Source organism: Ranitomeya variabilis, chromosome 2 (assembly GCF_051348905.1).
Source record: "Ranitomeya variabilis isolate aRanVar5 chromosome 2, aRanVar5.hap1, whole genome shotgun sequence".
Classification (NCBI taxonomy): domain Eukaryota; kingdom Metazoa; phylum Chordata; class Amphibia; order Anura; family Dendrobatidae; genus Ranitomeya; species Ranitomeya variabilis.
The window spans coordinates 727,285,247-727,297,736 of record NC_135233.1 but is presented as its reverse complement, the minus strand read 5'-3'; the positions used below and the strand labels follow the sequence as shown (position 1 = coordinate 727,297,736).

The following is a 12,490-nucleotide window of genomic DNA, read 5'->3' as shown; positions in this document are numbered from 1 at the left end:
AATATTAATAGTGATTGTCATATTATATCAGTATGTGTGATTACTGCCTGTTTTTTATTTGACGATATATACAACTATTTATTTTTGAAACAGAATATTGACCCAATAACCAAAAGGTGTAACCATACACATGCAAAATACATAAAAAAATACAATACAAAATACAAGACCACAAAATGCTAAATAACATATAAACGGAAATGACCTAACAAATTATTAAAAAAGCCACAAAAATAAATTTTGCTTTGAAACAGTATTACTCCTATAATAGTTATTTTATATATTTGTTGACTTTGAAAATAATGTTGTCTACACAGCTTTTCTTTATTAGAGATTTAGAAAGTACAGTAGTATAGTCTATTCACTGCTTGAGATCAAGTATAAGTGAATTACCAATATGGAATATCTTGATTTTAAACAACTACCACTTTCCCATCAAGGCAAGTTTCATATTTTATGAAGAAAAAAATGTTTCTACATTTATCTTTGTTGTGAAATAAAAATGAAAACAATATTACACGTGTTAAATTGTAACATTCTGTATTTGCAATTAGGTTTTTTCCTCTTATTTAAATCAATGAAGAAAAAAAAACATCATAGTTAACACAAACTATTGCATGCTGAAGTTTTCAATAAACCACAGAATGCCCTGAAATCTTAATATTCACTATAGAGGTGTTTGATTGGAAATTCCTAAATTCCCTTTCAATCACAAGTGAAATCTGTCTGTCTCAAGAATAGGGACAACTATGCCAGAGAATCAGTATGGGTAAACCCTGACCAATTTCCTTTCAATGTAACATAGCAATTTAGGTCAATAAAGCTATAGTCTACAATACATCATCCTTTATAGTTGCAGTAATTAATGCATGTTGTCTTCCTTGAATCTCAAGAAGCTTCTAGCTATTATGGAGGGCAATTGTATATTGTGATTTCAGTTTCAAAAGCAATTTCACAAAAAAAGTTCCAGCAATCTTTACTATAAGATGCATATTTAGAGAGAATCTGTCAGTAGGATCAACCCTCCTAAACTGTCTATATGAACATGAAGATCACATGATGCAGAATACAATGGTACCTTGATATCTGCTATCTACTGTCTTATTCCAGAGAAATCAATAATTTTGCCTATATGTAAATGAATTGTTAGGATCTATGGGCAGGACTCTGATCTGCGGGAGAATCTGCTTCCAGAGATTATTATAAATGAAAGGTGCAGTTACCAGTGATGTGTTATGGTCGCTCTCTGCTCTCCTGATCTCACTGCAGAGCTGTGTGTGATTATAACCAACACATCTTCAGATGTCCTCTCAGTGCTCAGTACTGTTGCATTATAGCAGAGCTGTGAGAGCTGCAGCTGCTAATGTGTTTATTATAAGACAAAGTTCAGTTCTACTGTACTGTCATAGTTAAATGTCTCACACTGGTAAAGCCCCATTCATGTAAAATAAGATCTGAAGACACAAAGTTGTCACTCAAAATCAATGTCCAATCCATATCCTGGAACATCTCTTTTACATATAAGAAAAATATGGATTTCTCTGGAATAAGACATTGGATTGCAGATGTGAAGGTGTCATTATTTCCAGCTTCCTATTACCTAAATGCTCATATAGACGGCTTAGGCTACGTTCACATTTGCGTTGTGCGCCGCAGTGTCGGCGCCGCAACGCACAACGCAAACAAAAACGCAGCAAAATGCATGCACAACGCTGCGTTTTGCGCCGCATGCGTCCTTTCTATCATTGATTTTGGACGCAGCAAAAATGCAACTTGCTGCGTCCTCTGCGCCCGGACGCAGGCGCCGCAGGGACGCATGCTGCGCAAAATGCAAGTGCGACGCATGTCCATGCGCCCCCATGTTAAATATAGGGGCGCATGACGCATGCGGCGACGCTGCGGCGCCCGACGCTGCGGCGCCGACCGCAAATGTGAACGTAGCCTTAGGAAGCTTGATCCTACTGAAAGATTTTCTTTAAGGTTATGTATTTGAAACAAAAACGGAGGTGCCTAAGAAGGTGATGAGCAGAAGGTTTCTCCCAACACATCTGAGGATGGAGGTACTGAAGCATTTTCTTTATGTTGGTATATTTTCCAATGAGGAAGATGAACATCTTCTATGCCACCATCCTTTGGGTAGTTATATTCTTTTGCAGATGTACCTTTTCCTGAACCGAGTATTGCATTTTTTATTGGTGATAAACTTGTCTGGAATATTTCCAAGTTCATTAGACCTACAAATAAGAATTTTTAAATATGTAAATACAATGATAATTAATATAAAAATGCCGGCAAGCAAAAAATACAGTAAAAGTATAATTTATAGCATTAAAAACAGTGCTTTAATTTAACAGAAGTGGACTGAAAAAACAATTCTCCATCTTCTCCATTATGTCAGTCCGTGAAAATTGGACAGTACTTAGGTGTCATTCAAGTCAACCCAATGATTTCCATGGACCCAAAGATTTGTATTACTGATTTTGATCAGGCACTCGGATCAAAATTGGACACATCAATAATTTTGTTATGGCTCGGGAAAAAAATTGGACAGGTGAAAAGCCCCATAGAAGAACATGGATATGAGTACTATGCATGAAAACCATGGAATGCACTTGCACAATATAATTGGTCATGTGCATGGGCTCTTATGCAGAGAAAAACTATAAACAGGACCATGCTGATGAAAAAGTTTTTTATTGTTTCTACGAAAAACTCATTTTCCTTCAATACATACAAATAAGTGTTGAATAAAAAAATAAATATGGTATATGTAACCTGGTTGAGATGTTGATGCAGAAGTGGTGGAATCTGAACAGTTTTTATCACTGCTGGTATCCATTATTGATGGTGCTAAAATAATAATGCAAAAACATTGTTTTGTAAAATTAAATCATCTAGAGAATGGTTTACGTCAAAAAACAACATTTTTTTAACAAAATTCTATTGCTGCTTTAAAACACATGGTTTAAATGTTATGACCACGTGTGCAACTATTCATCTAAAATAGACAAAGCAATTTTTGTAAATAGCGATCATTAGCATGTTTTGACAGATGGACGAAAAAAATATACAATAAAAATGAGTGCTTTCTAAATTAAGACTACTTTTAAAATGTCCTTTATTTTAGATGTGTTGCAGCAATAAAAAAAAAGGATATAGCAACAATGACCTAGGACTAGCGATGAACAGACAAGACTAGAGATGAGCAGATATGGCCAACTTCAAATTTGACAAATTGTGCAGATTTTACTGGGAAATTCAATTTGTAGCCAAGGTAATATCTGTAAAATGAATAATCCTTATTATGTTCCTTATTATGAATATACCTTAATGTTGAACCATAGAGGATTAGGCAAACAGTTACAGGCACTGTATACCTCCTTAGCGTGGCCAAAAGTTTCAGTGCACCTTCCCACCTACTTATTTACCCTTTATCTCCACACCCTCTCTGTTTTGATTGAAAGCTCTGGCTATATACAGCCAGAGAAGGGTTCACATATATGGAAATCAAGTAAGTGGAAAGGTCACTTAAATGTATGTCCACGCCAATTGTGTCCTGAGCACAGACACTTGATTTGAGAAGTCATTGTGTGCTGAAAGAATCCCTTTAAATAGAATGATAATACTCAACTCCTCAGTTACTTGTCCCTCTGTTCATGCAGCTTGCCGTCTGTTACACATAGTCTTTTCACTTTCCATTCCTTCATTGCGCACATTTTCTTTAGCATTTTTCATGTCAGCCACTGGCTTCTGAGTTCACTATGCTTTGAACATTACTGCAAAGACACGTTGGTCCTTTACTTGGCTGAGTTATATTATATCATCATAAGATAACTATGATTGGTGTGTTGTGCTGTCAATCCAAGGCGTTCTGATCCCAGAAGTCAGGGGCTGGCATGTAGAAGGCCAAAGACAATGTGTACAATGGGGAAGTATGAAAAAAGAGGAACTATGGACCTGACAGGGGGCTGCAGGTACAGTGTGATAAGTTAGGTGAGCATACTCATTTTTATTTAAATTATGGTAATTGTTTTCTGGCCCTCTATGATTCATCAAAATATAGGCAGCAGCAGGCTGCCATTTTGACAAATTCACATAAAGCGAATGGCAAAAAATTTCTGGATAATACAGATTTTTGTATAATTTGAAGAGGATTCAACTCCACTTACATATCAGTTCACTCTACTCTAAATGAGAGCTTTAATTTGTGGATGCTAAGTAATTTTTATCAGACTTACAAATATGGCTAAAGGTAAGGTCATTAACGGTTTTTACATTGTAGCTGGTCAACTGCAAAGTGGACAAGAACTGAGGCAGCAAGGTACTGAAGGGGTTTTCAAATTGCAGATTAAACATTTTTTGTATTTTGAGTTCACTAAATCAATGCAGCTTTAACATTCTTGAGAATCTGCATGTTTGTGAATTGTCATGGGATAATGCAGCAAATGGACATCCTTCTTTTTTATGTACCATCTTCATTCTGGGCGACGACCCTCTATAGATCAGGTTTCCCGATCACTAGGTTCAACATAGTCATGTGGATTGGGCCCTTGAGAAGTGGATGAAAATCTGGATCGAAGATTGAGGGAAGAAGACAGTAGAGCCATTTGGAAAACAGAGATAAATACATACGTTGATGACCGAGGAGAGTGTAAGATTCTGTTTGTAACTTTTCCAAGACAATTCAATTTGAATTCAGTTTATTTGATAAAAAACAGATTCGACCTGAATTGAAAGAAATTTTAAAGAGATTTGCTCAACTCTACAATGTAGGCATTTTGAGAAACCCAGCAGCACCTGCCACTGATTCAAGTCTACAAGGTGAAGGCCACATCTGGCCTTACGTTTGGATACTCATTTGGAATTAAGAGTGAACCTGTTAATAAACAATAAAACCATAAAACTGTATGGTTTAAATATATGTTAAGTAAATCTACCCCTGAGTTTTCAATGGTGACCAGGTAGGCATGGAATCTTCTTTATTAGGTAAGATCACAAACACAACATGTTTCAAAGCTGATAGGCCTCTTTATCAAGTGATATAGATATGTACACATTGTGCATCCTACTCAAGTTGGGTACTCATGTTTCATTTGTATTTAAGCTTGAGTAGCATGCTCTATGTGAACATAATTCTAGATCTCACTCATTTTTTCTTGCAAGCAGGCCCTCTTCTACTATGAGGTGAGATGAGAGGTGGAATGAAGTGGTTCTCTGAGCCAGCTGATACACTAACAGCCAACTCAGAGAATAGGTCCAATAGCTTGGTCCTGCTGTCTGAATTCAATTGTATTTGTGCCCTACTGATGAAAAAACAATTGAAAACATGAGCAGTTCTGGCATGGCAGAGGAGGAACGCTCATTGATACCCCATCTCGATGTGCCAATATGCAGCAACGTGATAAGGACATCATCTCATCATACTCTTGACATTACAGTTGACTGGAACAGAGATGATTAAAATGGCAATATGATAAACACATCATAGGAGTATTAGACAGAAGACTTAGACATGAAAGGGTAGAGGAGGATGGTGTCAGTGTGAATAGTGTAGGAGGGGAAAGGATGGTGTCAGAGTGAATAGTGTAGGAGGGGAAAAAATCTGAGCGAGCTGCATAGGAGGACAATATGGGCATTTTGTGGGTACAGTGATAGGAAAGAACCCCAGCATGTGAGGTATATGGAGAGGGGTAGCCTGGAAGGATTGCAAAAATGGAGGCAGTGCAGAGATGATTACAGGTTAAGGGTGAACCGAAAAATGTGACAGCATGTAGGTGTTGAAGCCATAGTTCAAAGGTGGGCAGTGTGGCCACACAGCTCACTGATTGCAATTGACTGCACATCTGCTGCATATGCACAAGAGATCACCGTGCATATTGTGATCCAATGCAAGAAACTTTGATGTGCTTGTACACAACCATCCCTGGGCTCATCAGAGCCAAAAGACCAGTCCTGGTTTGAGAAGTTCCATGGATTCAGTGATAATAAGATGCCATGAGGACCCAACAGATAATAGTGAGGAATGGGGATATGAGCGGTGAGGTGACTATAATTTTTCTTTTTAATTGGTATACAATTAATGTGCATTGCCACATTGACAGACACCAGAATACAGCGATGAATAATTTCTCTACGAATTGAATTTCCCAGGAAAACCAGTTCTAACATACAAATTCAAATTTTGTCTGGTCCACTCATGTCTAGTCATCACACCTACAAATATGAAGAAAGACGACTTGTCATGAAAATGTCTTAGTAACATTTTTAAAATTTGTCGTGTACAGGTCACAGAGACATATTTTTATAAAATTCAAAGCAAAACCTCCTTCCTTGTTTCTTCACTAAAAAAACCTACACATATACTATTTAACTCTTTTATTGAATCTATACTGATGCCCTTGATTTAAGATGTTTTAGAAGTAGGTCAGACTTTGATTAATGACTAAGCCAGCAAGGTCATTGCAAGTATTACAGGCAGCACATCACTCTCAGCACATTATACAAGACATGGTTGGTAAATGGAAAAAGTTTAGTTGTAGAACTTTTAAGTTAAGTTATCATTCTACATAGCAGAGAATCGAGTCATATAATATTAAAAAGTGTTCAAAGGACAATGTGACAGTAATAATTTTAATAAATTAGCAAAAATGACTACATGTCTGTTTTTTTCAGTCAAAATGGTGTGCAGAGTGTACATTAATGAGAAAAAAATGAACTTTTTTTAAGCATACCTGTATGCTGGTATGCTTCCTCTATCTGGGCACCTCATATCACTGGCATAGCCAGGTCTTTATCAGGCCTCCTGATGAACCGTATGGATGGGGAAATGCGTCGAGGCAATGGTTTCCATATGGGATAAGTATCCGTCTTTCTTTGTTGTTTAACCATTTCATTTGACTGTGTACCTATTTTGTGATCATCAAATTCACTGGGCTACACCTATTAATATTGGACCTTGCATTCATTTAGTTATCATAGCTGTAGCAATGAAAGGTTGAAATTTCTGTTGTTCCATAGGGGCAATACATCTGTGGTTACTTGGATAGAGGGTTGTACTAAACGTTAATATGATCCCTAAGCATACCTTAAGGTTTTAATTATACCTCAAGGTATTTATACCCTAAGATCCTATTTTTGTTGATCATTTACAAAAAATTGTTATTTATCTTATTTTACTATATATTTCATCTCTTTTAAACCTACATGTTTTCCCACCTGCACTAGCGACAGGGCCTATTTGTTATGACCCCAATGGCGAGGGTCTCAGAGATATCAGCCAGTCTGCGAAGTACAAAAATCCAGCTCATAGGGCAGTGGTAACTGGGTTGACCATATATCTACTCCTAACGCCAACACTAGAAGTAGCCGGGGAACATGCCTACGTTGGTCGCTAGATGTCTCGCGCCAGCCGGAGAGCTAACTACCCCTAGAAGAGGAAAACAAAGACCTCTCTTGCCTCCAGAGAAAGGACCCCAAAAGTAGGATACAAGCCCCCCACAAATAATAATGGTGAGGTAAGAGGAAAATGACAAACACAGAGATGAACTAGGTTTAGCAAAGAGAGGCCCACTTACTAATAGCAGAATGTAGTAAGATAACTTATATGGTCAACAAAAACCCTATCAAAAATCCACACTGGAGATTCAAGAACCCCCGAACCGTCTAACGGCCCGGGGGGAGAACACCAGCCACCCTAGAGCTTCCAGCAAGGTCAGGATACAGATTATATACAAGCTGGACAAAAATGCAAACAAAAACAAATAGCAAAAAGCAAGAAAACAGACTTAGCTTAAACAAGCAGGAACCAGGATCAGTGGACAAGAGCACTACAGATTAGCTCTGATATCAACGTTGCCAGGCATTGAACTGAAGGTCCAGGGAGCTTATATAGCAACACCCCTGACCTAACGACCCAGGTGAGCATACAAGGGATGAATGACATACCCAGAGTCAAATCACTAGTAGCCACTAGAGGGAGCCAAAAGGTAAATTCACAACAGTACCCCCCCCTTAGTGAGGGGTCACCGAACCCTCACCAAGACCACCAGGGCGATCAGGATGAGCGGCGTGAAAGGCCCGAACTAAATCGGCCGCATGCACATCAGAGGCGACCACCCAGGAATTATCCTCCTGACCATAGCCCTTCCACTTGACCAGGTACTGAAGCCTCCGTCTGGAGAGACGAGAATCTAAGATCTTCTCCACCACGTACTCCAACTCGCCCTCAACCAACACCGGAGCAGGAGGCTCAGCAGAAGGAACCACAGGCACAACGTACCGCCGCAACAAGGACCTATGAAATACGTTGTGAATGGCAAACGACACCGGAAGATCCAGGCGAAAGGATACAGGATTAAGGATCTCCAATATCTTGTAAGGACCAATGAATCAAGGCTTAAATTTGGGAGAGGAGACCTTCATAGGAACAAATCGAGAAGACAGCCACACCAAATCCCCAACACGAAGTCGGGGACCCACACCGCGGCGGCGGTTGGCAAAACGCTGAGCCTTCTCCTGTGACAACTTCAAGTTGTCCACCACATGATTCCAGATCCGCTTCAACCTATCCACCACAGAATCCACTCTAGGACAGTCAGAAGGCTCCACATGTCCCGAGGAAAAACGAGGATGGAAACCGGAGTTGCAGAAAAATGGCGAAACCAAGGTGGCAGAACTAGCCCGATTATTAAGGGCAAATTCAGCCAACGGCAAGAAGGTCACCCAATCATCCTGATCAGAAGAGACAAAACACCTCAAATACGCCTCCAGAGTCTGATTAGTTCGTTCCGTTTGTCCGTTAGTCTGTGGATGAAAAGCGGACAAAAACGACAATTCAATGCCCATCCTACCACAAAAGGATCGCCAGAACCTGGAAACAAACTGGGATCCTCTGTCCGACACAATATTCTCAGGAATGCCGTGCAAACGAACCACGTTCTGGAAGAACACAGGAACTAGATCAGAAGAGGAAGGCAGCTTAGGCAAAGGAACCAGATGGACCATCTTGGAGAAACGATCACATATCACCCAGATGACAGACATGCCCTGAGACACCGGAAGATCCGAAATGAAATCCATAGAGATGTGTGTCCAAGGTCTCTTCGGGACAGGCAAGGGCAAGAGCAACCCGCTGGCACGTGAACAGTAAGGCTTAGCTCGAGCACAAGTCCCACAGGACTGCACAAATGACCGCACATCCCTTGACAAGGAAGGCCACCAAAAGGACCTGGCCACCAGATCTCTGGTGCCAAAAATTCCCGGGTGCCCTGCCAACACTGAGGAATGAACCTCGGAAATGACTCTGTTGGTCCATTTAGCAGGCACAAACAATCTGTCAGGTGGACAAGAGTCAGGCCTACCAGCCTGAAATCTCTGCAACACACGTCGCAGATCTGGAGAAATAGCTGACAAGATAACTCCTTCCTTAAGAATACCCACAGGTTCAGCGACTCCAGGAGCATCAGGCACAAAGCTCCTAGACAGAGCATCGGCCTTCACATTCTTAGAACCTGGTAAATACGAGACCACAAAGTCAAAACGGGAGAAAAACAATGACAAGCGGGCCTGTCTAGGATTCAGGCGTTTAGCAGACTCGAGATACATCAGATTTTTGTGATCAGTCAAGACCACCACACGATGCTTAGCACCCTCGAGCCAATGACGCCACTCCTCAAATGCCCACTTCATGGCCAACAACTCCCGATTTCCCACATCATAATTTCGCTCTGCCGGCGAAAGCTTCCTAGAGAAAAAGGCACAAGGTCTCATAGTAGAGCAACCAGGGCCTCTCTGCGACAAAACGGCCCCTGCCCCAATCTCCGAAGCATCCACCTCAACCTGAAAGGGAAGTGAGATGTCAGGCTGGCACAAAACAGGCGCCGAAGTAAACCGGCGTTTCAACTCCTGGAAAGCCTCCACGGCAGCAGGAGCCCAGTTAGCCACATCAGAGCCTTTCTTGGTCATATCCGTCAACGGTTTAACAACGCTAGAAAAATTAGCGATAAAACGACGGTAGAAGTTAGCAAAACCCAAGAACTTCTGAAGACTCTTAACTGACGAGGGCTGAGTCCAATCATGAATAGCTCGGACCTTGACTGGGTCCATCTCCACAGCAGAAGGGGAAAAAATGAACCCTAAAAAGGGAACCTTCTGTACACCAAAGAGACACTTTGAGCCCTTAACAAACAAAGAATTTTCACGCAAAATCTTGAAAACCATCCTGACCTGCTCCACATGCGAGTCCCAATCATCAGAAAAAAACTGAATATCATCCAGATAAACGATCAAAAATCTATCCAGATACTTCCGGAAGATGTCATGCATAAAGGACTGAAAAACTGAAGGTGCATTAGAGAGCCCAAATGGCATCACCAAGTACTCAAAATGACCTTCGGGCGTATTGAATGCGGTTTTCCATTCATCTCCTTGCTTAATGCGCACAAGGTTGTACGCACCACGAAGGTCTATCTTGGTGAACCACTTGGCACCTTTAATCCGGGCAAACAAATCTGACAACAGCGGCAAAGGATACTGAAATTTGACAGTGATCTTATTTAAAAGCCGATAGTCAATACAAGGCCTCAAAGATCCGTCCTTTTTGGCCACAAAAAAGAATCCCGCACCAAGAGGGGAAGAAGGACGGATATGCCCCTTCTCAAGAGACTCCTTGATATATGAACGCATCGCGATATGTTCAGGTACCGACAGATTAAACAGTCTCCCCTTAGGAAACTTACTGCCAGGAATCAAATCTATTGCACAGTCACATTCCCTATGAGGAGGCAGTGCACTGGACTTAGACTCACTGAAGACATCCTGATAATCAGACAAATACGCCGGAACTTCCGAAGGCGTAGAAGAAGCAATAGACAAGGGCAGGGAATCTCCATGAATTCCATGGCAGCCCCAACTTGACACTGACATAGCCTTCCAGTCCAAGACTGGATTATGGGTCTGTAACCATGGCAAACCCAAAACAACCAAATCATGCATTTTATGCAGAACAAGAAAACGTATTACCTCCCGATGTTCGGGAGTCATGCACATGGTAACCTGTGTCCAAAACTGCGGTTTATTTTTTGCCAATGGCGTAGAATCAATACCCCTAAGAGGGATAGGATTTTCCAATGGCTCCAGAACAAACCCGCAGCGCTTGGCAAATGACAGATCCATAAGACTCAGGGCAGCACCTGAGTCTACAAACGCCATGACAGGATACGATGACAGTGAGCAAATCAAAGTTACAGATAGAATAAATTTAGGTTGCAAATTACCAATGGCGACAGGACTAACAACCTTAGAAAGACGTTTAGAGCATGCTGAGATAACATGTGTAGAATCACCACAATAGTAACACAAGCCATTCTGGCGTCTATGAATTTTCCGCTCATTTCTAGTCAGGATTCTATCACATTGCATTAAATCAGGCGTTTGTTCAGACAACACCATGAGGGAATTTGCGGTTTTGCGCTCCCGCAACCGCCGGTCAATTTGAATTGCCAGGGCCATGGAATCATTCAGACCTGTGGGAATGGGAAAACCCACCATCACATTCTTAATGGCTTCAGAAAGGCCATTTCTAAAATTTGCAGCCAATGCACACTCGTTCCACTGGGTCAGCACGGACCATTTCCGAAATTTTTGGCAATACACTTCAGCCTCGTCCTGGCCCTGAGACATAGCCAGCAAGGCTTTTTCTGCCTGAATCTCAAGATTGGGTTCCTCATAAAGCAAACCGAGCGCCAGAAAAAACGCATCAATATCAGCCAATGCCGGATCTCCTGGCGCCAGCGAGAAAGCCCAATCCTGAGGGTCGCTCCGTAAAAAAGAAATAACAATTTTCACTTGCTGAGTGGAGTCTCCAGAGGAACAGGGTCTCAGGGACAAAAACAATTTACAATTATTCCTGAAATTTCTAAACTTAAATCGGTCTCCGGAAAACAGTTCAGGAATCGGTATCTTAGGTTCTGACATAGGATTTCTGGTAACATAATCTTGTATGCCCTGCACACGAGCAGCAAGCTGGTCCACACTTGTAATCAAGGTCTGGACATTCATGTCTGCAGCAATCACAAGCCACTCAGAGGTAAAGGGGAAAAGAAAAAAAAATGAGAGAGAGAGAAAAAAAAAAAAAAAAAAAACCCTCAGAACTTTCTTTCTTATAATCCCACTTCTGCAATGCATTTAACATTTAATACTGGCCTGGCAAACTGTTATGACCCCAATGGCGAGGGTCTCAGAGATATCAGCCAGTCTGCGAAGTACAAAAATCCAGCTCATAGGGCAGTGGTAACTGGGTTGACCATATATCTACTCCTAACGCCAACACTAGAAGTAGCCGGGGAACATGCCTACGTTGGTCGCTAGATGTCTCGCGCCAGCCGGAGAGCTAACTACCCCTAGAAGAGGAAAACAAAGACCTCTCTTGCCTCCAGAGAAAGGACCCCAAAAGTAGGATACAAGCCCCCCACAAATAATAACGGTGAGGTAA

At 41.2% G+C, this 12,490-nt stretch overlaps 1 protein-coding gene across 1 annotated transcript in view; it reads right to left on the bottom strand.

Annotated features, from left to right (window-relative positions):
* Window positions 1-1,969: 1,969 nt before the first annotated feature.
* The window catches only part of LOC143809876 (uncharacterized), a 497,351-nt gene continuing 486,830 nt past the window's right edge, over window positions 1,970-12,490 (bottom strand). The window contains exons 6-7 of the mRNA XM_077292854.1: window positions 2,776-2,850; window positions 1,970-2,234 (exon numbers count right to left, since the gene is read on the bottom strand). Of these exons, the coding sequence (XP_077148969.1) occupies window positions 2,011-2,234; window positions 2,776-2,850 (299 nt within the window). The 3' untranslated portion in view covers window positions 1,970-2,010. The remainder of the gene's footprint in view (window positions 2,235-2,775; window positions 2,851-12,490) is intronic.